We start from the raw sequence: 27,649 nt of genomic DNA, 5'->3' as shown, positions 1-27,649 counted from the left end.
AACACAACAGAGTGGGTAAATATAGTTTCTGCTCACCAGGAGCTTATGTCTAGAGGGGTAGAAATATATTAAAATAAATTATGGATATGTATTTAAGTGCTGTGAGGCTATGGGTAAGGTGAATGTCAAGTGCTGAAAGCATACAGATCCAAGTGCAAGGGTGATGCAGAAGCGAGAGGGAGTAGGGGAACTGAGGGCTCAGTCAAGGAAGGCCTCTTGGAGGCGATGGGATTTTCATAAGACTTTGAAGGTGGGGAAAGTCGAGCTCTGTCATATATGAATGGGGAGGGAATTCCAGAACAGAGGAAGGATTTGGGCAAGGGGTCAGTGGCAAGGTAGACGAGATCAAGATATAGTGAGTAGTTAGGCACTGAAGGAGCTGGGTTGTAGTAAGAAACAATGAGGTAAGAAAGGAAAGGGAGAGCCGATTGAGTGTTTTAAAGCCATTGGTAAGGAGTTTCTGTTAGATGTGGACGTGGACGGAAAACCACTGGAGATTTTTGAAGAGTTGGGATACGTGAACTGAACCTTTTTTTTTTAGAAGAATGAGCCAGGAGACAGTGTGAAGCATGGACTGGAGTGCAAACAGACAGGAGGCAGGGAGGTCAGCAAGGAGGCTGATACAGTAAAGGTGGGATGTGAGGGCTCAGGTAGAGAGACAGATATATTCTCCGTCTCTTTTCCTCTAGTCAAATAGGCAGAGTCCTTGGTTTTCTCATGTCCTTTTTTCCTGTATTTCTTGAGTTTTACTAACAGGATGTGTTTCCCCAGGAAACAGTTATTCATTCCTCCTCATTCCAGGAAAACGCACAAAGTAATCCAATAGGAATTCTCACAGATCTTGGAACTACTACCTAACTCAGTCAAGAGGACAGCAGGGAAAAGAGCCTCATTGAGAAGAGCTATGATCTTGGGGGGCTTTAAAAGGCCCTGGAGGTTCACACAAATGTCCAGGAAACCCAGTGCTGATCTGCAATCAAATGTCAAGGGGAAATGATAAGTCATACAAAATGGTGTTTATTGAGTTAGGTTTTCAGAACAGGCACATAGACAATGTACAAGGGATCTGGTTTGGGGGTTCAAAGTTTCCCATAATAAAAATGCAATTTTAAAATAATCCCAGCCCATAACCCAGAGTGGACCTTTACCCCACCAGGGAATAAAGGGGAATCAGCTTATCAGTTCCTGCTGAAGGTTAAAATTATTTTGAGCCAAAATCAAGACTCCTATGTGTCTAGGTTAAAAAATTTAATGTAGACTGTGCTAATACACATTTATTCCCATTTTCTTCCCTTTGCTCTTGGAGAGGAGGAGGGAACTGACCAACTGGAAAAACTGCAACTTTAAACTGAGCCCTTTTTATAAATAATAGGATTTCCAAATTCCAGAATGAAGCAACCAGCCTTCCAAGCTGACTAATAGAAACCGCTTCTCTCTTTTCATAGAGAAATCATTCAAAGGCCCACGGACTGAGGATAAAGAGGAAGTCTGGGGGGAGATGCTCTCATTTATTTATTAGCTGAAGATAGACATTCTTAGGAGCAAAAGACCTTTTCATCTCTTTCTGGCAAATCCCCCAGTTAACTATGTGGAGCCAGGTTGGCTGGTTTCACAGAGATTTATAAGGAGGTTTCTATATAAAGGCTGAATATAGAGCAGATGCCACAGGAGCAATGAGGAAACCTCCATTTTATGGGGACCTCGAGAGTGAGACAGAGATGGAAGGGGTATGGAGGCTGTGTAGGCCTACCTTCCAGCTTTTGGCCCTATTAATAGCCTCCTCCGGCCACTTCCCTCTTCAGTGGAGAGCTAGTGTTTTTACGCTTGTTGACTGACAGAATGAGAATTACTGCCTCGCTCCCTCAGAATGAAATTATCCCACCTCTTCCCTTCACTGCCAAGCCCCATCTGGTCAGGGTGAATCTCGACTCACAGGTCAAGAGACTTCCATTCCCCAGAATCAACCTCTAGAAATCCCAACCACAGTTCATTAAAATGTTTTGATGCCAGCCATTTCTGCAGCTGAGGACCAACCAAGTCCCACTGAGCTTCTCATTATCTTCTAACCATCTACTTTGGAGGAAAAGAGTTTGCTGCCTATTCCAAGACCCAAGCCAATGTTGCAAGCACAGTGTGCAAAATCCTATGTGCAAATCTTTGCAGAAAAATACAAAAACAATATACATTTTAAAAATTCAAGTCAAACCCAGAAACAGACTAATCAACAGCAGGAAATCATTCCCATGCAGACCTAGACATCAGTGCCTTAAAGAAAGAGGCGCATTTCTCCTTCGTTCCCAGAAGAAAGAAACATACCCATACACAACACAAGATGAGTTCCTGATGTTTGGCGAGAAACCCAGTGAAAGAATTTAACCAGTGGTAGTCTACCTTATGGGCCTTTCCGATATACAGCCTCTCTCTTACTGGGATTCTGTGTAAAGGTAGCTTGGTACACAGCCCAGGTAATAAACTTAATGCACAATTTGGGTGTTGCTTTCCCTTTAACTCTGAAAGGCCAAAAAAGAAACCCTAAAGAGATTTACATTCCATTCCTGGGGTCACTTGCTTCATTTGGTCCTTCAAAGGGAGAGTTTCCTACCCTTTTATTCTACCCAGTACAGGAAGAGGCACAACCCCACACCCCCATTTCCCACCAAAACTGCATCTCACAGGAAGTTGTGGGGAACTAGACAACTACCTCCAAGAAAGATATGGGTCAGAACCCAAAAATGAGGCCCAGGTAGCATCCACTGTAGTTGCAACATCAGAAATGTTGTCAGACATAACTGGGAGCCAAGAGGAGGTAGGAAGCACACAGAGGGTGGGTATTTCTGCTCAAAGCACAAGTTAGAGGGATCCCTCCTTATGGAGAGGGCATCAAGAGAGATAGACAGGCCGGGCTGTCTGTCCCTAAGGTAGGACCACTCGAGTCACAGTCTGGCTGGGCTGGGTGACACCCATAAAGTATAGGCCCTGCCTGGGGTCCTGGTAGAAGGGGCAGGGAGACGGAAAGTGACTGTGGTGAGGGGCCAAAGGGGAAGAGGATGGAGAGATTCCACACTAACCCCTATCCTTCCCCCGGACAGAGTCCCCACACCTGGTGAGTCACCTCAGATCCCGTAAAAAGGAGGCTACAGAATGAAAATGACTTCCAGGTGTCACCTAATGAATACTACAAGCAGAGAGACGGTTGCTTTAAAGAAAACTGAAGTTGCTTGAAACTGGGTGTTTCTTCCAGTCCAGACAGCCCAAACTAGATGTGAAGCCAAGGTGATCCCCAAAGTGAAAGACAGGAGTGTTTCCAAACAAGAAAGAAAAGCGCTTTGGTTGTCCAATGTTTCCCTTAGCAACCGGGTCCTCGTTGCCTCGGTTTAGTGCTGGTGTCGTCCCCTCCCAGGGTTGCCTGAGCCGGGCAGCTCAGCTAAGGGAGGTACAGTTCAGCTCTCGGTGCTCCGGGATATCTGGGGACACTCCCTCCAGGTCGCCGGGGCTGTCCAGGATGTTGGGCTCGCTGGAGCACTGTCGGTGGTGGGTGAAAGTGGGTGGGAGGAGCAGGCACTTATCTGTGCCATCTGGCTCTTCCGCCATGCCCCCCGAGTGCATCATGGAAGCCATGGCAAGCAGCTGGATGTCAGAGTGAGCATTGGCTACCGTGTGGCGGCGGATGCTGCCGCACTTCTCCAGGTATGCCTCACCCTCCTGTTCTGTTAGGGGGGTCAGGACCATCTCATTGGGGGCACGGGGAGCTGCCACCACCGCCGCCACCGCTGCTTGGGAATAGTTCAGGACAGTCACCTTGGGTCGAGTTCTTGGATGCCGTCGTGCTGCGAGAGAAAAACAGGAAGTCGGTTAAGAGCTCGGCTGCCACAAAAAAGTAGTTGGATCACTCTCTTGGAATTCTCTTTCTAAATGGGACTGGTTTTCAGCTGTCTGGTAGAGCAATGGTACTGGAGGAATGGAAGCAAGGGATAGCAGGACTTAATCATTGACTCTTGGGGAGACACCACTGACGCCCACCACTTGGTCTGCCAGACTGGAAGCATGATGGGAGCTGACCCTAAATGGTGTTGGTGACGAGTACCCATGGCATGAGAAGCAGCCTGGCTTAGCGGGTAGAGCACAGGCCTGCCAGTCAGAAGGTCATGAGTTCTAATCCCAGCTCTGCCACTTGCTGCTGTGCGACCTTGGGCAAGTCGCTTCACTTCTCTGTGGTTCAGTTACCTCACCTGTAAAATGGGAATTGAGACCATGTGCCCCAAATGGGACAGAGACTGTGGCCAACTCGATTTTCTTGTATCCATCCCAGTGCCTAGTACAGTGCCTGGCACATAATAAGTGCTAAACAAATGCCATCATTATAATCATTATGGCAGCCCCAATTCCCCTGCAGAGGCTCCCAAGGGGAAGAACTCTGCACCCCGGGGTTCCCCTGGGGGAGGCCTGTGGCCACTGGTTGGTTATGGTTGCTTGGGATTTCCCAAGCTGTCCAAGGAATTTGGAAAGGGGAGCGGCTCGGGAAGAACATCTCCAGGCTGCAAAAGTCTCTGATAATAATAATAATAATTGCAGTATTTGTTAAGTGCTTACTATGTGCCAGACACTGTATTAAGCGCTGGGGTGGATACAAGCAAATCGGATAAGACACGGTCCCTGTCCCAAGTGGGGCTCATGGTCTCAATCCCCATTTTACAGATGAGGTAACTGAGGCCCAGAGAAGTGAAGTGACTTGTCCAAGGTGACACAGCAGACAAGTGGCGGAGCTGGGATTTGAACTCATGACCTTCTGACTCCCAGGCCCTTGCTCTATCTGCTACACTATGTTGCTTCCATCTGATGGGATCTAGCCCTGACCAGTTCCTGTTCCAGGGAGCTTGAAGTGAAGGTCTCAAGACAACCCCGCTCCTTGACCTAACCTAGGGCGCCTCACAACCAGGGCACTGTTGTATCCCTGCAGCATGGCACCTGACCACCTCCAGCCCCACACTTTAGTAAGGGGCTTTCCATCTTGGGGTGCCAAGGATAGGGAGAATCTGATCCTCTTCCACCTGGCCTCACAGAGGGTGTCCTCCTTCAGCCGTGCATACCTGCTCTCCCAGGGTTCAGCCAGAGCCTTATCTCCACGCCAGTATGTCTGGGAAGACTGGGTTCCCTATTGGAGAGCCAGAGGTCCGGTGCTGCACGGTGTCCTCAAAGATAAACGTTACTAATGGTGAGCTCTCCGTCCCTCCCACGTGTGTATTACGCCCTTAGGGGTAACTGCTCCTGTGCTCGCTGTACCTCCTTCAAATGAACAGCCAGTTCACTTTCTGCTTGGGGCGTACGGAGTGGACTCTGTGAAAGTTTTTACAGGGTTCAACCTGCACACCCCAAGTAGAAAGGAACTCTGAGGGACTCTGTTCTAGGGGACGAGGGTTCCATGAGCCACCCCACATTACTTCACCTCTCAATTTTGCAACCTTGCCAGCAATCTGCAACTCCAGAATCTACCCAGAAACAAATAAAAGAAGCCACAGGAGTTTTGAGCCAAGGGTTTTTCCAAAAAAAATCCCATTTGATTCCTGGTTTCGGCCAGGAATTGAGTCAATGCTGAGCCAAGGGGTGGTTTCTGCTGCTAACAGACATATTCATGCCGACTTCTGGGGTTCCCCTTTAAGTTTCCTCTTATTTTCAATGTGTCCGAGTTTCAAACTGCCATGGAGCAGGAAGGGAGAGAGAAAGGCATCTTCCCTCTGACAATCCCGAAGTGGGGAAATAATGAAGCTTCCTGTCCAGCCCAGCTGCTGTCTGTGCTCGATCAAACCTGGCCCGACATGACAAGTAATTTCCATCCCTTTCCCCAATCAAGGTGCCCTTCCTCCTCCCCAGCCTCTCCACGGGGCTCCCCCCCAACCATCCCGAGATAGCCACTACGTCAACCCTTCCCGGGGCTGTTTGTGGAGCTCTTGACTCATCACAGCCCTAAAGAGATGAGCTGAATTGTTAGGAAAGAACTCAAAACCTCTCAGAGGCCCCTCATGGTGTTTAAGAGGAGCTGTAAGAAAACAGCTCCACTGAGATGTAGACAAAGGAGAAGAAATCTCAGGAGACAAAACCAATTCTTCTTAGAGCTTTTTCTATGGTATTTGTTAAGCACTTACAATGTGTCAAGCACTGTTCTAAGCGCTGAGGTAGATACACGATTATCAGGTTGGACACAGTTCCTGTCCCACATGGAGCTCAGGGTCTAAGTAGGTGGGAGTAGGATTTAATCCCCATTTTACAGTTGAGGAAACAGGCATAGAAGTGAAATAATAATAATAATAATGTTGGTATTTGTTAAGTGTTTACTATGTGCCAAGCACTGTTCTAAGCACTGCAATAGATATATGGTAATCAGGTTGTCCCATTTGGGGCTCACAGTCTTAATCCCAATTTTACAGATGAGGTAACTGAGACACAGAGAAGTTGAGTGACTTGCCCAAGTTCACACAGCTGACAAGTGTGGAGTCGGGATTAGAACCCACAACCTCTGACTCCCAAGCCCATGCTCTTTCCACTAAACCACGCGGCTTCTCCATGATTTGCCCAATGTCACCCAGCAAGCAATTGGCAGAGCCAGGATTAGAACCAAGGTCCTCTGACTCTCAGGCCCATACTCTTTCCACTAAGCCATGCTGCTTCCATTGTGAAGACAAGCAAAAGGAAAATTAAGTAGTGCTGGGGACTGCTAAGGCCAGGGGACGGCCCCATTCTAGGAACTCTTCTGGGGTAGAAGGGGCTTTGTCGGAAACCAGGGGAGTCAGCTGTTTTCTCTACGCCTGCAAGGATCTGGACTCTGAGCTCGGAAAGTTTTACCCCCACAACCTGGTATCAGTTCAACAGAAAAATGACAAGAAAGGGGCTTGCCACGGGGGTAGGAGCACAAGCTGTATACATACAGCTGCAGAGGTGATAGCAGGTACCCGGAAGAGGTTTAGGATGACCATGGACTCCTGGTAACAAGGCTGCCCACTAGCTGGCAGTGGCAGCACCTAAAGAAGGAGCCAGGCCCGGAATCCCAAAGAGGAGCTTCACTGAATCCTCAGGGACTTCTCCACAGCAATCTAGAACAGAGTCAGGAGCAGCCAGCTTGTCCTCTCACCCTTGTAAATGCCTTTGTTCTCTAAGGCCAGTCTGTATGATGCTGATCCTTCAGTCTTTACAAATATCGTTGAGGGCAGTCTTTAAGGTAATTGGGATTGGTTATGTCTGCTATTTTATTTCCCCAATTCAGACAGTGACGCCCTCAGCGCAGTTGTTGTCTTGGATAGCTAGTGAGTTTTGCACCTAAGGTGGGGCACAGGAATTCATTTCCCGGTCTTTGCTCGAAGTTGTGACATTTTGGTAGGGACTCACTGTAGCCAGGAAAGGGGAGCCTCTGTGGGAGCAGAGGCTCTATAAGGACCATGAGAAGAGGAGGCCAAAGGGAAAACAGCACCAATCAATCAATCAATCATATTTATTGAGCGCTTACTGTGTGCAGAGCACTGTACTAAGCCCTTGGGAAGTACAAGTTGGCAACATATAGAGACAGTCCCTACCCAACAGTGGGTTCACAGTCTAGAAGGGGGAGAACAGGCACTACAACAAACGTGGCACCATGCAAAGGGACACTTTTTATATGAACAAGGCTGGGAATGGGGGCCTTGCATTGGTCTTCTCAGACACACACGCGCACGCGCGCGCGCACACACACACACGCCAAAATTCATCCATCCATTCATGGGTGAATTTCACCATCGGGGTGTATTCATTGAGGACAAAGGATAAGTACGTGTGTGTGCTTGTGTGTGTGCGTGTGTGTATAAATATTCTCCAGGCAGTCAAAATATGTCCTGTGGATATGGATCTCATTTTCAGAATGAGGCAAAGACACAGCTTTGATCAGGTATCAGTCTATCAATTGCATTTACTGAATGTTTGCTATGTTCAGAGCATTGCATTAAACACTTGGGAGAGTACACTCTAACAGAGTTGGTAGACACATTTCCTGCCCACAAGGGGCTTATGGTTTAGTCAATAATCTAGATTGGGATCTTCACTCCACCAATCTGCTCAAGGGAAGGTCTCTACCTCTTTTTAAACACCCTGAGCCCCACAGCACTTAGGGACTTACCCTTACACTCCAACAATTCCCCTATCAGTAATGTCTTGTTTCCCCCACTTGTTGAGTAAACACCTTGAGGGCAGGGACCATTTCCACCAACTCTATCGTAGCAGTCTCATCCGAGTGCTTAGTATATTGCTCCACACACAGTAACTGCACAGTAAATATCATTGATTGATTGTGCTGACTGGTGCATATCTGAAAAGTTGAAAGAAAAATACATTGCATATGCTGGCCGTTGAGCCAAATCTGGGCTCTCAGGAGAAGTTAGGGATCCTGCAGCTGCCCCTTGTCCCTTCTTTCTCTTTCTCTCTTCCCACTCATTGCTTCTTTGGCCTTGGGGTGTTTCATAAAAGGGGCTGGTCTGGCCCTGGTGTTGGGCCCTGAAATCTACCCTCTAGAGGCCAGTCCTTTTCCTCAGGACAGCTCCACTCAACCTTCTCCCTTCAATCTCCCTGAGGCCTGAAAGGGGACACCACCTTCCAGAGTCTGGGCAGGTCCATTCTGTGTCACCTTAACATACACCTGCCTCGAGGTCATGTCCCCCTCCCCCTTTCTCCCCTCCATTCAGCCATCTCACAACAGCCGGGATCCTGCTGGGTTTCAGAATTAATTACACTGCCCCAGAGCCAACATTCCAGCTCTTTTGAAATCTCAAAGAAGAGCTTAATGCCTGGATGACACGTTCCTTATTCTCTTTGTTGGGTTCCCAGGGCTTTGATCTCTCGGTCCTGTTTGTTCCTAGTGGTGGGCCCAAACTGTGACAATGCTGCTATTATAAATCGCTGCACAACAATCCAATTGTGGAACATTCCTTTCCATTCATGATTTATATAGGTAAAGATGAATGGCTACTTGTAATGCAGAAGTGGCCAGGGTATCCAAACGGTGCCCTTTTGAGTGGAAAATCTCTCTTGCTTTCACAACTGCAAAGAAACCAGTTGCATTTTATTTCTGTTTTGTACTGTGCCTTGGCAAGTGAGGGCAACTTTTAGAATGTCTAAGGGCAAAAGAGCAATGGTATTGGACAATTTTCGTAAATTTCTATGTTATTTGGAGAAATGCTCATTTCCTTCTATTTACCCAGGTCAACCCCCTTCTTGCTCCCTGCACTAAGAGAGTGAAGAACATGAAGAAAAGTGCTTCTCCCACAGGAAGGTTGGCAAAAATGCATCCTGGAGACACATTTCTTACATGGTTGGGGGTAGAGGGCATAGGGGCAACATAATCAAAGCAACAGGTCAGGGTTGTTTTGTGTTATCTTTCTGAACGCCGGGGCTAAGAAGTAGGTTTTAGCACCATAATCTCTTTAGGTTGGTGGACAGACAGACTGCCCAGAATCTCAATGAGGACCAAAGAAATGTGGTTCACATCATTTCAATTCCCTAGAGGAAAGATGTTACTAGTCATCGGCTGCCCTGAGTCCTGGGGCCAAAGTTGTACAACTGCTTCCCCCTCCCAAGTAGGGTGTAGGGCTTATGGCTGGAAAGGGAGACTGGGATAATAGTTGATGAACAGGGAAACACTGAGCTTCTGAAGTCACAGCAGTTAGAGCAGCTATCTTTGAGAAACCCAGTGTCCTCAAGTCTGATTCCACAGATACATGAGCCATGCAAGAATCAAAATGCCACTTAATGAACCCAGTAATATGCCTGGCCCTGGGCTAGGGACAATCAACCAGACACAATGTTAGGCTCACCAGAAGTTCCGAAGCCCAATTTTGCCCATTGTGAATGGGGATGCAGCATTTCTGTTAGAGACAGAGAATCAGAAAACCTGAGAACGAGTTGAGTCTTACACTCATGTCAGTTCTTTTCGAAACCTTTTGAGAAGCAGAATGACCTAGTGGGAATCATAATTATGAAGAACAGGCCTGGGAGTCGGAGGACCTGGGTTTGAATCCATATGCCTACTGTGTGACCTGGGGCAAGTCGCACTCAGTGCTTCAGTTTCCTCACCTGTAAAATGGGGATTAAGTCCCACTTAGACTGTGAGCCCCATGTAGGACAGGAACTATATCCAACCTCATTAACTTGTATTTATCCCAGGGCTGAGGACAGCATTTGACACATAGTAAGCAATTAAAAAATACCATCCAAAATATATATAAATATGTATATGTATATAAGTATATATATTTATATATTTGGGCTACAGCAGGCATAGGTGTGTCCCAATTTTGGCTGGGCTAGCTGGGCTAGCCAGCTCCTGAATGGCTTCTCTTCAGAGGTTCGGCTGCCTGGCCCTGCTCTCAGAGCCAACCCCACTTTCAGCCAAAGGAAGTCAGTCCAGAACTCCCACATTGCCGGATGAGGCGGGGCATGATTTCACCCCCCAAAACAGACTCCCCCTCTGGAGCCCAACTTCTACTTCAGAGCAGCCAAGTACCGTCACCTATGTCTTGCTCCAAAACCTATGTTCCTGGGTCTCTTGACAGAAGCCAACGGGAACGAACAGCGGGGAGGTTTGCTCTGGCAAGGAAATGGCCACTGCATGGCTTGGAAAACACAGACAATTTTCGAAAGCATCTTTTACCTCGGATTCATTCCACCACCAAGATTGCATTCCCATCAAACTCACAGCAATTGAGCAGGGAATAATCTGGGAGTCAGCAAGCTGGGGTCAGGCTCCCTCTTATTTGTGGTTGCTGAGGTCTAGTGGCCCACGTCTTAGTGTCTCCAGACAACATAAAAGGGACTGGGAGAAATGCCATTACTTTCCGCCCTCCCCACAGGAGCAGCGTGGCTCAGGAAAGAGCACGGGCTTTGGAGTCAGAGGTCATGGGTTCAAATCCCGGCTCCGCCAATTGTCAGCTGTGTGACTTTGGGCAAGTCACTTCACTTCTCTGTGCCTCAGTTACCTCATCTGTAAAATGGGGATTAAGACTGTGAGCCCCCCAAGGGACATCCTGATCACCTTGTAACCTCCCCAGTGCTTAGAACAGTGCTTTGCACATAGTAAGCACTTAATAAATACTATTATTATTATATGGACCCAGTGGAGGGAAGAGGGAGAGAAAGACAGAGGAGAGAGAGAGAGAGAGAGAGAGAGAAAGAGAGAGAGAGAGAGAGAGAGAGACTGACTTCATGCCGCTGCCCAGATTGTCTTTGTCCAGAAACGTTCTGGGCATGTTACTCCCCTCCTCAAAAGTCTCCAGTGGCTACCAATCAATCTGCACATCAGGCAGAAACTCCTCACCCTCGGCTTCAAGGCTCTCCATTACCTCGCCCCCTCCTACCTCACCTCCCTTCTCTCCGTCTACAGCCCAGCCCGCACCCTCCACTGCTACTCTCCTCACTGTGCCTCGTTCTTGCCTGTCCCGCCGTCGACCCCCGGCCCACGTCATCCCCCTGGCCTGGAATGCCCTCCCTCCCAACATCCACCAAGCTAGCTCTCTTCCACCCTTCAAGGCCCTACTGAGAGCTCACCTCCTCCAGGAGGCCTTGCCAGACTGAGCCCCCTCCTGCCTCTCGCCCTCGTCCCCCTCTCCAACCCCCCGTCTTACCTCCTTCCCTTCCCCACAGCACCTGTATATATGTTTGTACATATTTATTACTCTATTTATTCATTTTACTTGTACATATCTATTCTATTTATTTTATTTTGTTAATATGTTTGGTTTTGTTCTCTGTCTCCCCCTTCTAGACTGTGAGCCCACTCTTGGGTAGGGACTGTCTCTATATGTTGCCAACTTGTATTTCCCAAACGCTTAGTACAGTGCTCTGCACACAGTAAGCGCTCAATAAATATGATTGATTGATTGAGAGAGAGAGAGAGAGAGAGAGAGTGAGAGAGAGAGAGAGAGAGAGAGAGAGAGAGAGAGAGAGAGAGAAAAAAAAAACCTCTTGGCCTCCACTGAAGCTCTGAGCTGGTTATCCAACTGACTCTGAGGGAGAAAAGGAGGCAACAGTGGTTGTGGCTTGGTCTATTTACTCATGCCCTCAGATCTCCTGCCCTCACTTTCAGCCCAAGGTGCCAATTTTCCCGACTAGAATCCACCACTGCTTGTTTAAAATGCAATGACCACGACTTCACTCTTATAATACAGGTATTGCACAGGAAAGGGAGAAGGGCATTTAAAGTCCTTCAGGTCACATATGTGAAAGGGTAAATGTTAATGCAGTTAATGCAGTCAGAGGCTGATGTCTTTTAGGTTTTGTGTGCATAAAAACACTATCACAGATTTCACCAAACTCACCCACTTTAACCAATGCCACACCTCTTTGCTACATGGGGAGGCTAGAGCTACATTTTAAGCTGAGTTAAAGCTGATTTATACAGTATTATATAGGGTATGGTATTAAAGGTAGAGCAATCGTGATAGATGCAAGAAAAATTCATGCTATATGGAAAATTAAAAACATCAAAGCTACTGATGATCCTGCCAAAAAAAAGTGCAAGCACACAGATTCACTATTTGGCCTTTGAGAAGAGTCGACAGAGATTTGGGCCTCTTAATGGTATGACTAGGGAAAATATAAGTTATTAGATGCACATGAAACTATTCCATTCTCCTATTGATATTTGGCCACTTGGGAACAATCCTTAAACTTTGATAAGGGAGATACTTATCCCCTCCTTCTCTATTTCTCTTCGCTCCATAAATCAATTAGACCTTTGGTTTCTGCCTCAACTTCTGGTAAGGTTTGACATTACGTTTCCCACAGAGCAGAACTGAACAAGTGAGAAAGGTCCCGTCAGCTGTGGAGAAGCATCCCTCTTACCCAGACTGCAGGTACTGCTTGGGAAGCTACGGTCCCCATTTGTGCCCAGGTAGGGAGAGATGACCCGCTTGACCAACTCTTCCAGCTGCAGGTAGCCCTCACTTGGGCCGGTTGGCTCATGAACACTCTGGAAACCAATATCAGAAACAAGAGTAGGTCAGACAAATCTTGGCAGGTGGTTTGGCCTTGAGGACAGATGAGGACATCGAGGACCAGAGAGGTGGAGCAACTTGTCTGAGTTCACCCAGAAAGTCTCTAGTAGATTTGTGACCAGAAATCAGGACTCTCAGCTAAGGACCTTTTCATTGCCCCACACTGACAGAGTTACAAAGCTATTGGTGGCAGCCACTGGAAGTTTTCAATGGGAAGAGGGGAAAAATGAGAGGCAAAAGGGCTCAAGAATGGATGAAAGGGAGGATTTGTTGGAAGCAGAAAAGGGAAGGAGGGAGAGAGAGATCAAAGGGAAGGGTGAGGAGGCACAAAGAGAATCACTGAAATCACTACCAGTGGAGAGGTAAGTTCCAGAAAACAGGATTACTCAAAGTGCAGACCCTTTGAGGACCAACAAGCTGTACTAAAGCTGAGACTAAAACATTAATATTATTATTATTACTACTATTACTATTATAATGTGCTTACTATGTGCCAAACACTGTACTAAGAGCTCGGATATAAGCAAGATTATCTGGTTGGGTACATTCCCTGTTCACATGGAGCTCAAAGTCTAAATAGGAGGGAGTAGACCTAAAAGACCTAACACCATAAACTTAAACCTGGTACCCCTCAATTGCAGAAAACAACCACTTCAGTTAGAACCCAAAAGGAAATGCTAACCACTGTTTTCTGAAAAACAAGCAAAATGAGAGTTAAACTACACACACTCCAGGATTTTTCTCTTTGAAGTCAAGTTTCTGACTTTCAGGTGTCATTTTCCCAGCTGCACTGTAAAGTGGAGAGAGCTGTGAGTTGGGGATGGGACAAATTCTGCACCTTAATTTCCTCCTCTCCTGGAAGTCATCAGGTCCAGCAAGAGCCCAGATCATTTTGTAGGGTTGGGGATGGGGGTACTCGGGGTGGTGGGGGTAATGTGTCAGGGAGCAACAGTAGCAGGAAGAGGAAAATAGCATCAACAGCTAGCACCACTGCCAACTCTCCGGGGTGTTGCTTTCTCAGGATCCAGATACAAGCTGTCTGTATGATATGTTGTTTACTTAACTCCTCCTGCTGCTGTTGCTTGATTCTGTGTTGCACAAACCTGCCTAGTTGAGAATGTGGCCCTTTAGGTGTGTCACTGAACAGGTGCGGATCTGGAGTGTTTCCGAGTGAGGGAGTGAGGATGGGTCACCCTTGCCTACTTATATCTGAGCCTGTCTCTCTGACTCTGTCTCCCCTGACCTGTTTCTGTTTCCCATCTTCTCTCAGGTTCACTCATTCCTGCCTTTGCCTTCCAAAGTCCTGCCTTCTTTCCTCTATGGATCTCCAGAAATTATGGTTGCTTGAAGCAGCTGAGCAAAGTAGAATGTGAGCACACTGCCCTTGGAGAAATCAGGTAGTGGATTTAAGAGACATTGAATTAGCTTCTTTCCTTTTTATTTCCTGGTTATTTGTATCAGAAGGAAGAGACCTATGAGGCGATTTAGCTGTGGACAGACACTTGTGTTCTCCTGGCTAAGTGATAGAGGGGCAAGAGAACAAGGGGTGTGGTATTGGTTGAACTGGAAGAGTTTGGTGAAATCTGTAATGGGCTTTTACCCATCTATAAGGCTGGTGAGACCACACTTTCCAGCAGGCTTCCTCAGGGGCATAACAGGTGATACCCAGTAGCCATGGCTTTTCTTAGACAGAAATAATAATAACAATAATAAAAATAATAATAGTACCTGTTAAGCACTACTAACCAACTAAACACCAGGGTAGATACAAGTTAATCGGGTTGGACACAGTCCCTGTGCCACACGGGGCTCACAGTCAAAGAAGAGATGACAGGTGCTCAATCCCCAATTTATAAATGAGGTGCAGAGAAGTTGAGTGACTTGTCCAAGGTCACCCAGAAGGCACAGTGGCAGAGTCAGGATTGGAACCCAGGTCCTCTTTCCACTAGGCCACTCTGTTTCTCTAAATTTAATGATAGAAACCAATTGGAATGATGGAAATTGTATCCACAAATTATCAAGTATAAAAGGGATTCCTAATACTCCCATTGGGAGTAGACATATGAGGATTCCCTTTCCTCGTATCCCAAATCTTGGGACTGAAGCAGGGGTTGTCCCCTCCTGGAGAGGGGCTTATGAGTCCCTCTCAGCAGAGAACAGTTTCAGCCACAAAACCACCATGACTGGTTCGCAGCATGAGATTCCATTTTATATCAGGTTTATTCCCCTCATCATTTCTCATCTGGGTTCTTCTCTCCTGAAAATCCCATGAAAGCTAAATATAGAAAGGAAAGGAAAAGAGTCAAAAGAAGAGGAGGCAGAGGAACAGAAAGAGGGAAGCATGGAGACAGAGAGGGTAGAGGAGGGACAGGGAGAGGGTGGAGAAGGGTGGAGGAGGCAAAGGGAAAGAGAGAATGAGACCTAAGAAGAGGAAGGGAAGGAAGTTAGTACCCATCCATGACTTGCCCTCGTTCTTCTCTTCATGAGAATGAGACTTATGAAATGACTTGGTCCCACCAATCACCTTTGGAAAGCTTTGTCTTGCTTTAAAGCCTGGCTGGGGACAGGGGTCCTCTCTCCTGGTTGCCAGAAGTTTGCTCCTCTCACTTCTAAAAGCCCAGGGAGGACTTTTGACTCAGCCCTTTATCCACACCTCAAGTCAACCCAGGCTAAGCCTCCTCTATGATCCCCTCCAGGAGGGACTGAAGCAAATAAATACCTACTGGTTCTAGAACCAGTTGAAAGTAGATAAGAGCTCCTCAGCTTTAAATTAGATACATTTTTAGAGATCTTGGAGAAAAGGGGATGGGTATACTTGGCCTTAGTGGGCATAGGGTGGAAAGAAAAGGAGCTGGTGACTTTGCTTTGCACTAAACCACTAAAATATCACCTTTGTAAGAGCAAAGCAAAGCAAAGCCAATGAGGGAGCAAGATTGGAGTCGCCCGTATAGGTGCGGAGCAGTGAAATCTCTCACTGCTTGATATCATTTCTTCCAACTGGTGTGGCCTCTGGACAGCCCCCCCGAGCAGGAGTACCCACTTTCCATTTGGATCTGGGGGAAAAGTTGGGGAGTGTGCAAGCGGGGCCAGGTTTGTGAGAGAGAAAAATGCAGCAGCAAAAGGGAGGAGAGAGAGGGAGAGAGGGAGAGAGAGAAAGGGGAGAAGAAAGGAAGAGGAAGGAGAAGGCACTCACGAGAGCGTCTCCTTTTTCTCTACTACTTTTGAGTCTGTGCCAGAGAACTGCATTCTGGGGCTACCTGGGCACACCCGAGAAAAAATTCTCCTACTCCAAATTCCCACTGGGAGGGACCACCTGCCCTGGGGAACCAGTGGGGGCCACCACAGAGCCCTTGACCCATCTAGGAGCAGATGTCACTGCTCTGTAGCAAACACCATGGCTGCTGAGGAAATGACCCAGCAACACCACAGTGGTCCTCCCCAGGAATGCTGGATCCCCACTGGACTCCCTGCCAGCCTGGGGGAGGGCCAAGGTGGGCAGATGGTTTCTTCTCAAAGGGCACTATTACAGGGATAGCAGAAATGGTCCATGTCCACGCCCAGCAAGAACCAGCAGGACTGCTGCCACCATCCCCACCTAATCACCCAAGCCAGGCCAGGGCCACGTGCCCTTCCTGCTGTGTTGGCCATTCACTGTAGCTCTGGTTTAGCCAGCCTGCTTTTGGCCCCTATATTCCTTGCTGCTGGAAGAGTGGGTCCGTGGAGGAGCAGCAATGGGATGGCTCACCCCCATGGACTCCTAGGCTGGGGGCTATGTCCGGCCAGCAGAGGGCAAGGAAGCCAGCAGAGAGCAAGGAACAGAGCTACCATATTGGCTCCACCTCCAGCCCCTTTCCAGCTCCAAGGGGTGCGAGTTAGCCCAGAAAGCTGAGGTGGTGAACTTAATGATGTTGCTCCATGGTACCAAGTCTGCAGGGGTCATGTCCTCTCTAAGCTTCCCCCAGGGTGGGAACCTGGGCCACCTAGGGAGGATGCAGGAAACCCAGAGCTACTGGTTACCCACAAAGAGGCCTAGCACAACCACTGAAAGAAAAGTCAAACCTACTAACCAGGGCTGAAGTTACCTAGTCAGGGCTGAAGTTGCCTAGGATGAGATTGATCGAGTCTCCGCTGCCAGACCAGTGGGCCAGGCTCATCCACCACGGTGGTGGAAAAGCCAGACTCTTGAGGGACTTCCGGCTCCACAAGAAGATGGCCAGCCTGGCACCAAACAACAAACCCTTCAGAATTCTTGCAAGTCTACAGTAAATCAGACTGCTCTATTCCGGACAGGCTGAGAACCTTTCTCCTTCTGTTAACCAGGGGAATCACCGGGGAAATCACAGACTGATCTGGGTTATTTTCATTTCTTCAGAACAGGCAGGGGAAGGGGAATCACCCCACCCCCGTATGCTTTAATGGGGAAAAGCACTCTAAACTCTTCTATCAGATGCAGGCCTCCTAGCCTCCTTGACCTATATCCACCCTGTTAGAGTTCAGAATACAAAGCTGATGATCATTTTGGCCAGATCTCAACTCATCTTTTTAACCAATTCTGCTTTCTCCCCACCATTGCCTTTTAGTCACATGATGAGAAACACAGCACAGGAAATGGGAGGAGAGCAGCCTGCTGAGGATGAGAGCAGAGCAGTGGGCCCAGAGTCGGAGGCAGCCCGCTGCTCTAGGGCCAAACTCCATATTTAAGATGGAGTTGGGGGAAATGAGGTGGGGAAGATAAGATCAATACAAGATTAGAAGAAACTTAAGTAGCTCTAGATGGGAGAGGATCTTAGAAAGGGAAAAAACGAAAAACAATCTAGCCCTGTGGCCATACTGAAAACAGAAGTGGCTCCTGATTCACAAATCAGCCAAGCTCTTAGCCACAGTCAGAGTGACTACCACAAGGTCTCCCCGCTGAGCTGAGCCTCTTCCATCCCCCAGCACTCCACCAGCCCCTGGGTCTCCTTTCACTAACTATGAGAGGTGGGACCAAGCAGACATCCCAGAAACCATCCCACCTGCAAGATCAGCAGCATCTGGACGATGGATGCTGGGAGCTTCGTTTGGACTAGAGGGAGTAGCTCTTCCAACTTGATTTTTAACAGGACGAGGTCTCGAAAGCCGAGCAGCGCAATCTGTCGGATTGTCAGCTCTTGGCCCTGGGGGCGGAAAAGAAAGAAAGAAGCAAGGCAGAGAGATGCTTATTTTCTCATCTATAATTCTAAAGAGGTGTTCCATTTCCCTGTCACATTCTCTCCAGTCTTAAACAGTAAGACCACAGAGAGATTTCTTCCCCACCCCTCCCATGGAGAGGAAACTGACTTTGTATTCTGGGTAAGAACCAAGGGAGGCGGGAAATAGGCTGAAATGGTCACCTCCTCCCCATTCCATTCAAGAGTCAACAACTGCTTCCTATTGGGCCAGGGATCCTTCATCTGAAAGATTCACATGATTCCAGGATGGCTTGGCTGCCAATGGGCTCTGTTTCTCAGACGAGGAGAAAGAAGAGAAGGAAGCAAGATGAAACGCTAGTCTTTCCCATTAAGCAAGGCCTAATGGAAAGAGTAAAGAGCTGGGGAATTGGGAGGCCTGGATTTTTTTTTTTATTATATCTGTTAAGTGCTTACTTGGTGCCAGGCATTGTATAAGCACTGGGATAGATACAAGATAATTTTTTATCTTTCTTAATAAAAATGATATTAGGTAAGCACTTACTGTGTGCCAAGCACTGCACTAAGCGCTGAGGTAGATGTAAGTTAATTAGGTTGGACACAGTTTGTGTCCCATATAGGGCTCAGGGTCTAATCTTCATTTTATAGATGAGGTTACTGAGGCACAAAGAACTTAAATGATTTGCCCAATAGGGTGACACAGAGGACAAGTGGTTGAGCTGAGAACAGAACTTAGGTTTTCTGATTCCCGGGCCCATGCTCTTTCCACTAGGCCCGGCTGCGTCTCTAGTCCATAGCCTTCTCTAATCTTCTCTTACTGGGGGATTCTCAACCCAGCAATTCCACTTCCTGGCTGTGCAACCTTGGGCACATCATTTAATGCCTCTGTGCCTCATTTTCCTCATCTGTACAACAAGAATTAAATGCCTGCTGTCCCTCCCTCTTAGACTGTGAAACCCACATGGGTCAGGGATTGTCTGATTTAAATGAATTGTATCTTCTCCAACGCTTAGCACAGTGCTTGACACACAGTAAGCACTGAACAAATACCACAATTACCTGATCACTGATGATCCCCAGAAGTCAAGAAGAGTCGCATCCTCCTGTTGTTGGGAATTTTAACCAATCAGTCAATAGCATGTACTGAATGTTTACTATGTGCGGAGCACTGTACTAAATGCGTGGGAGAGTACAACAGGATCAGCACACATGATCCCTGCCATCAATATATTTCCTGTATCTGTTCCTGAAACACTGCCAGGTTTGGTGGCTCCCTTCTCCTATAGGGTCCAGAAACCGATACACAAATACACAACTATGCCCACTCCATGTCGTTATAATGGGGCAAAGGATTTGACCTCAGTCAACTCTTTCCAACACAGCGCTCTGGTGAAATCATTGCCAGAGAAGAGCTCTAGCTTCTGTTCTTTTGGACCAATTAACCCGCTACCCTTAGGGTAGATCTATCCAAGGCTAAATTTCTGGGTTATTGAAGGCTTTAGTCAGGTGATGTTCTTCTGCCCTTTTTATCCTGGTTCTGGAAAAAGAAGCTGCAAGTAGCTTCTCTGTGAACCACTCCCACATCTAGGTGATATCATAGGGCAACCTTAATTCTCCAAACCACATGATTCTGGCCCTTGGGGCTCAGTTTGCTGCTGACATGAGGACACTCCAGCAAATGAAGCAATCTCAAGAGGTTTAGAAGTGGATTTCACATTTCCAGTTTTACTCCTTTTCCCATGTGGCTGGATTCACAGAGAGTGGTTTGATTTAAACCAAGAAGAAATGGAGGGAAAGCGGCAAAGGGAGCAGAGAGGAAGGGGACTGTCTGAGCAGACAACAATGTCAAACTCTTCTAAGGAGCCAAGATTGGAGGTGGAAATGGTGATCTACTCTATCAACCAATAAATGGTATTTATTGAGCCTCACTGGGTGCAGAGTACTGTATTAAGCACCTGGGATGTAGGCACATTTCTTGCCTACATTGAGCGTACAGTCTGGAGAGGACTGTAGTGAAGGGAAGACAAGACAACAGGCTACTAGGGACTTCCAATTGATTGATTGATCAATTCAAACCCCTTGGCAAATCATTCCAAAGCTTAACAGGTGAGTCACGAGTTTCCCATGGAATTTACGGAACAGGCAGTGCTCTCAGAGTGATCCACTGATCACGGCTTGTTTGACCCAGCCAGACATTCGCAGGGGGATACCAGTGATTGGGCTGCTATCATGCCACAAGACAACAAGGGTCATCTTACTCAATACTATCTACTTGGAAGTCAAGATATGTGGTTCTAGGACTAGTACAGAAAAAGATAATGATTTTTGCTTACAGGGTTTGCAGGCTTAACATGAAATATTCTGCATGTGTGAAAAAGATTAGGGTTTATAAATGACCAGAGATGGCTGTCGAAATAGTTTTAAAATAGAAGTTGAACTAGGTCCCAGGCTTGGTACACCACTTATCTCTATGGTGCAATCACATACATCAAATTTACTCTGCAATCTACTGCATCATTAAACTGCTGGAGCAAGTCATTTTACTGCAAATGCCCCCTGTGTTCCCCACGAAGGCAATAAGGTTTTAACTTTGACCGAATTCACAAGCAAATTCTAGTTCTCCATTCCAATCATGGAATTGTTTTACAGCAAGGCGGGTGATATGGGCAAAGCCCAGAACCTGCCAACTTGGCTTGCAGAGTTAATCATTTCTTTGCTGCAGAATTATTGGTGCTATTTATGAAAGTTCCACTATATGAAAAGAATTTGAAATAAACCTTTAAAAAAACTCATAACAGTACGACATCCAAGCCCCCAGTGGAAAATTCCACCGTGATCCAGCATCAAGTGTTCAGTCCTCGTCTTCAGCCAAGGAGATCCCACAGCACCCAGGTACTTCCTCCCCCAAAAAGTAATTAAAAGCCTCCTTCCTGATTAAGAATAGATTCTGCCATCTTACCCTTATGACCAAGGACAGTTGGGTACCTCCAGGTTATGCGTAAGGAAAGATAAAAAGCAAAGAGGACTCAGTTGCATAAATATATATGTACACATTATTATTTGCACATGAAGAAGGCAAGACCAATAAAAATACTGGAAGGACAGAGCAAGTATAGGATCTTGAAGATGCAACAAAACTACTGCCTTCACCAGTGCAGTGGAGAAAGGAGTAAGAGTAATAATAATTATAATAATAATAATAATAATGGTATTTGTTAAGTGCTTACTATGTGCAAAGCACTGTTCTAAGCCCTGGGGGGATACAAGGTGATCAGGTTGTCCCATGTGGGGCTCACAGTCTTAATCCTCATTTTACAGATGAGGGAACTGAGGCACAGAGAAGTTAAGTGACTTGCCCAAAGTCACATAGCTGACAGTTGGTGGAGGCAGGATTTGAACCCATGACCTCTGACTCCAAAAGCCCATGCTCTTTCCATTGAGCCATGCTGATGAAACAAGGAAATTCAGTAGTTACGTGGAAACAACTCCAGATGCATGTGCCAAGAAGAGCCAGACTCCAAAAACATCTAAAAATATGTACTTTATTCTCTGTCGGGAATTTCACTCTGCTTGAAAACAGCAGTGATTCTACCAAATCTCCAGGGTACAATTTAGTGTGGATGTAAACATGTATGCAAACTCACACCCAGAAACCTGTACTTTCAAAATGACACCATAGACAGTACGGTCCAAGTCATAATGCACGTCCACTGAAACTGCACCTTCATGGTACTTTAGAGTTTCAACAGAATTAAGGCAGTTTACAAGGTCTGGCTGGAGTCTTTAGCAGAACTGGCAGGACTTTAGCAGATTGTGAGTCCCATGTGGGACTGGGACTGAAACCAGCCTGATTATCTTGTATCTAACTCAGTGCTTAGTTTAGTGCTTGCCATACATTAAGCGCTTAAGAAGTGTCATTATTATTACTACTACCATTAACTGGGATTAGAAGTCATGACCACCTGGTTTTCTTTTGATTCAGCAAACAACTCTGCCACTGAAAGATCAGAGAAAAGTGACTATCCTGGAGAATCCTTGGTTACTTTCAATCAACAATATTTATTGACTGCCTAATGTGTTCACACCCCTGCACAAAGAACATGGGACAGTAAAATGAAGATTAAAAGATACGATCCTTGGCCTAAAGTAATTTTTAATCTACTGGGGATGATAGACAGACACAAGTTACAAATAGACCACTCAACTGGTTATAGCGAAAGTAGTAATCAATGTATACATAAGTGCTATTGGACCGTCTAAATCCATGAGTATTGAAGAGGCTGTTGGGATGTCAGGGCTTAGGGTGGAGGACACTAGTGCTTCCTACTGAAGGTGAGACTGCAGGAGGGGTTTGAACCTGGGGGGAATTAAGGTCTGACAGGTCTGAAGAAGAAAAAATTCCACGCATGGGGAAGGGCATGAGCAAGGGATTAAAGGAGGCTAAGGAGAGGGTGAAGGAAATGAAAGGTTGAGATTGAAAGGAAACTGGGGAGTAGCATATGAAAAGAGCAGATATGTCAGATGGAGAATCTTGGTGGAGAGTTTTGACGCCATGGAGGTTTTGTTCGATGTGGAGGAGAAACAGATACGCATTGGAAGGTTTTTAATGGGGGCAGAGAGCAGGCGGGGGGAGAACTGTGTGCTCCATGACATGACATGATTGTATTTCCACCCCCGCAACACACTTCCCCACCTCCCAGAACTCTTTAGATAAATTAGACTAACCTGAACAGGGTAAAATATCGCCTGAAGGGTGGGAAGAGTCTCAGTGAAGAAGTGATCCCAGACTTCAGACAGTAGATCAATGCGATTTTCACCTAATACAGTGGTTAGATGGAGATGAGGAACAAACAAAAGACCTTTTACTATTATTTGTGTCGGGGAAAAAATTGATTTCATTTAAAATGAAAAGTTAAGGCATAAAAACCCCCTCAAAACTGCAATGTTTGATTCCAAAATCTCACAAATATTTGTATATCTAAAACTAATCAACACTCACACAAGATCAATAGTTGATGCATATTTTGACATTATCATGGCAAGTATTTATTGCCTTGCCCCTTTCTACCTCTCGGACCGCAGTGCAGGTATTGCAGTGAGTGTGAGACTGGTTGTGAAATGTAAAATTAGAGAGACCGCTTAAAACCCCCATCTGGAACTCAGATGGGGCACTCGCATGGAGATATTATAAAGAATTTCTGAAAGCTGAGGGCAAGGGGGACACATTCCAGCCCTCAAAACCCCACCGCTTAGATTGTAAGATCCATGTGAGATAGAAACTGTGTCTCATCTGATTACTCCATATCTATTCCACAGCTTACTACACACTGCTCTGGCACACAGGTCGTGTTTAATAAGTACCACTATGTTTAATAAATACCACTATAAAAACCACATTAGGCATGAATTTGTTTAATCCTCTCAAAGTGAACAGCTTAGAAGGGTTTTGATTCCCGGTTCTCTTTCTTGAGTTCAAGCCAAACTCTCTCTTCTAGGACTAAATACAATTAGTAACCAAAGATGAATGTAGAAAACTGATAGGCTCAGGGCTGGAAGAGTCCTTAAGAATTTATCTAGTCCAAATCCTTAAATCATCACAGAAAATCAAAAATTTATCTTCTTTGTAAAGAACACTAAGGAAGGAGTATTTAACCAGACTTAAAATGAGAAAATTCTTCCTAATATTTAATTCAAATCCTTCTGTCCATTTAAAGAGTATTTAAGTTACTCCTCATTTTCCTAAATTCATACTTTCCATTCCTACCTATGTCACTGTGGTTTCTATCCTGCTGAACCACAAAATTCACTGACCATGTCTGCATGGTGCAGGGATATTTTGTGAAAGAAATTTTCCTCTAGAAAATCCCAGCTTTTGCTGATTCTGCTTGGAGTAAACCCAAGAGCAGTTGCCAATCTATTGTGGGAAGTGTAGAGAGAACCATTTTGGAGCCAGATACCACTAGCCCTACCTCTAGCCTGTCGGTATCAGCAGACCTACCATACACACTGCATTATGAACTTTCCATTAATAATTATGGTACTTGTTAAGCACTTATCAGGCATTGAACTAACTGCTGGAGTAGATACAAGTTAACAGGGTTGGACATAGTTCCTGACCCACATAGGGTTCACAGTTTAATAGTTTCCATTCACCAACTTTGTCTCTCCTTCCACCCTTGCCCCCTGCCACATCAAAGTATTGCCTGGGTATGGGGATGAACCTGAGAGCAGCAACTAGGAGGCAGGGAGGGGATACAGAGCAGCTAGAACTCCTGGGTAACAGCTGTCAATCAGGTCTACTGCTGGGCCACTTAGACACTTGCATGCACTATCATCACTGGGCTGTGTGTGTGCCAGTCCAACTTGACTAAATTGATACAAAAAAGTACCTGTACCAAACCCCCAGGTGTAATGTTTGTGTGATACCACAGGGTATGCTCAGAGGTGAATTCTATTCATTCTTCAGGGGCTTTCTTAAGCTTTATGCATCAGTACAAGTCTCAGGGTGAGGAACTTAAAAGTTTCAACTCCATTTCTACTGAGTGACTAATTCTCTCTGTTTCAGCCTCCTTCCCAATCAGTCAGCTCTGAAAGAAGAAATTCCTAGAATAAGGCCCCAGAATGGGTTCCCAGCAGGGTCAGAGTAAAGCAGGGGCTCATGGGCTGAAGCAGGGTCACGAGCTGCCGCAGCCACTGTAATTCCTGCTGTCATCAAAAGCCACCAGTTCATGAAGTCAGAGGAAGCACAGTTCCCCCCCTGGAATAACTTCTCTCTCTGTGGCACAACTCCTTTCCCTCCCTGGTGATAGTTGCTGGGGCCAGTCTCAGCATGTAACTGGCAGATGGAATGGCCTGTGCTCAGGGGGGAGGAGATGGGGCTGGGAAGGGTGGGTGGGGCAATTAGGAGGTGAGAGCACAGGAAGCAGGCAGGTGAGGACAGTGGGAAGAGAAGGAGAGGGCACATTTTGGGGAAGCCAACAACAGAGTCTATGGGTCAGCTGCTGCTGTCCAGCCCAGGGTGACCGGTACACCCATCTGTGTGACCTGGATCCTGCCGTCACGCCCAGCCTGGGTCAGGTGCATGGGTCTTCCTGCTTCTGCACTCATTTTCACGCCCTCTACCCAAGTGGCCACTCCCTAGCACCTCCAACTTCCTCATCCAGGGAAAAAGCTGAGTCTCACAGAGGCCAAGAGGTGCCTTAGTGATTCTCCACCTTCACCTGCTGGATGGACAAGCATGTGGCCACCCTCCCTTTGAGCTCCTCAGCTGGACAGATGTAGTCTGCCCTACTAAGAGGCTCCTGGGCAAATGCTCACTTGACCCACCAGCCAGCATACCCATCTTCCACAGGACTCAGCCACTTGACCATGGAGGCAGAGGAGAATGTTGCTGGGGATTCTGGGGCACGGGGTGGGGGTGGGGACTAGAGGTGCCTGGATCTCGCTGGGTCATCAGCTATGTCTCCCCACCCCAGGTCCCTGTTGGGCAGTGAAGATAGGAGATTAGGGGAGGTGGGGGAGGGCTTTCTTTTTGTCTCTTCCTTTCTGCTGCTGTCCAGTGTTGTCCAATGCTGAGTGATATGATGATTTCATGCACATATCAGGGGCCCCATAAAATTGAGTAGCCCGGGCGTCATGTGGGGCTTGATACAGCCCAGATTTCTGGGATTCTCTTTACTGTGCTTTTTAAGAAGTAGGTATCATCTCAACTCTCTGGAATGGTTTAGAATAAGGCTGTCTTGATACAGGAAAGAGCTTAGACCATTGGACCCAATGTTCCCATTGTTTTAGATAGTTATGGTACTTAAATTACTTGAGTGCTTTCTACAGACTAAGTTCTGTGCTAAGAGCTGTAGTAGAGAGAGGATAATTACAGCAGACTCAATTCCTGTCCCACAGCCTGAAAGCTTCTACAATTGGAATGCTCACAATCTATGAAGTTTTATAATAGGATTGTTATCTTTCATAACTCACTGATTTCCAAAGTGTATTACTAAATGACTGAAAAGCTCTAAGAAGGCAGGAAGGGTTACAGAAAGAGCTAGAGGATAAGAATTGCCTGATCAGAGAGGCGGAAAGATGTATGAAGACACCCCCCCCAACCCCCCCGCCCTGGCCATCATTGCCACTCCAATTTTTACTTCCCTTTTAGCCTCCACAAATCAGATGTTTGGCTGAAATAACTCAGATGTCATACCACACCCAACCACAACCGGTAACACTTTGTAAGACTAGTTTTCATTTTTATCACCATCCAAAATGTCTCTTGGTTGTTATTTTAAGCCACTGGTTTATGGCTGAGTAAAAAGGAAGACCTGTTCTCAGAAAGTCGCCACCACTACTCCAGTTTTATCAGCAAAAGGGCAGGCAGTTCTCTCCCAGCAGCGGCAACTGCAAAATCCCCAAAGCTTCTCGCTCCTTGGAATCGGTGGCCTCTTAAAACCTGACACTGTATCTCAGCAGAGGCCCACGCATTGCTTGTAAAGCTTGCATTGCTTGTGGGCTTGGACACTTGCTGAGCACAAATGCAGTGAAGTCTGGCATTAGCAGGAGGGAAGACTGTGTAGAGCTATTGCTATTTAATGACCTAGATAATAGGGTTGATTGGGAGCTGCATTAGCTCATCAGAGGCCATGAAACTAGGTCAGTTTAGATTAGGCTCCAAAAGATGTGTGTCTGGCAAAAGCAACGGATCTAATGGAAAAAAAATCTTTAAAGATTCACTTAGTGTCTTTCAGTGAATGGTGTTACTTCAACTGGAATTAAAAGCTGAGGGAGATAGGGAAGAAAACTGGAGTCCTTACAATGCAAGCGCCAGAAGAATCTCCAAAGAGCAGGAAAATAAATATAGTAAATTAAGGTGAACTTACAAGAAATGTAGATATAAGTGGGTTCTAGCTGGGAGAGAGAGGGTTGGGCCCGCAGGTGAGGGCCAGAGGAACCTGCAGTGTAGCCCAGGAGAAACCAACTAATTACCTGACTTTAAAAGGCTTTCATATGCTGACATGAAAAAACCCACAGGAAGGTCAATGGGCCTGTGAGAGGTGTACCAAGTCATTGAAGAAACAAGCCTGGCCCTAAATAATAGGCTTTGGCCTCTTAGACAAGGAGGGGGTCACTCCATTGTCTACGACATTATCCCAAGACTTCTAACAGGAGCAATGAGTAGCAGGGCAGGAACAAGGATTTCAGGCACAGGCATTCAGTGGTTCACTAGAAGCAGCCTCCAGGGTTTTCCTGGGAAAAGGATGACAACCTGTTGTTTGGAGCAGCAATTGTTTACCAGTACCTGCTCCCAACCATGCCTTTGTAGATAATAATAATCATTGTGGGTATTTGTTAAGCACTTATTATATGCCAGGCACTGTACTGATCGCTGGGATGGATACAAGCAAACCAGATTGGACACAGTCCCTATGTCATCCGTATCCCATGTGGGGCTCACAGTCTCAATCCCATTTTACATATGAAGTAACT

The 27,649-nt window shown here is 46.5% G+C and overlaps 1 protein-coding gene across 1 annotated transcript in view; it reads right to left on the bottom strand.

Moving 5' to 3' along the window:
* Positions 1 to 999: 999 nt before the first annotated feature.
* Positions 1,000 to 27,649, bottom strand: part of PRR5L (proline rich 5 like) — a 76,329-nt gene continuing 49,679 nt past the window's right edge. Inside the window, 4 exon segments of the mRNA XM_038765091.1 lie at positions 1,000 to 3,827; positions 12,853 to 12,979; positions 18,020 to 18,160; positions 22,898 to 22,989. Of these exon segments, the coding sequence (XP_038621019.1) occupies positions 3,421 to 3,827; positions 12,853 to 12,979; positions 18,020 to 18,160; positions 22,898 to 22,989 (767 nt within the window). The 3' untranslated portion in view covers positions 1,000 to 3,420.

Source organism: Tachyglossus aculeatus, chromosome 22, assembly GCF_015852505.1.
Source record: "Tachyglossus aculeatus isolate mTacAcu1 chromosome 22, mTacAcu1.pri, whole genome shotgun sequence".
Taxonomy (NCBI): domain Eukaryota; kingdom Metazoa; phylum Chordata; class Mammalia; order Monotremata; family Tachyglossidae; genus Tachyglossus; species Tachyglossus aculeatus.
The sequence above is the reverse complement of the archived record's forward strand: the minus strand, read 5'-3'. Positions and strand labels throughout refer to the sequence as shown.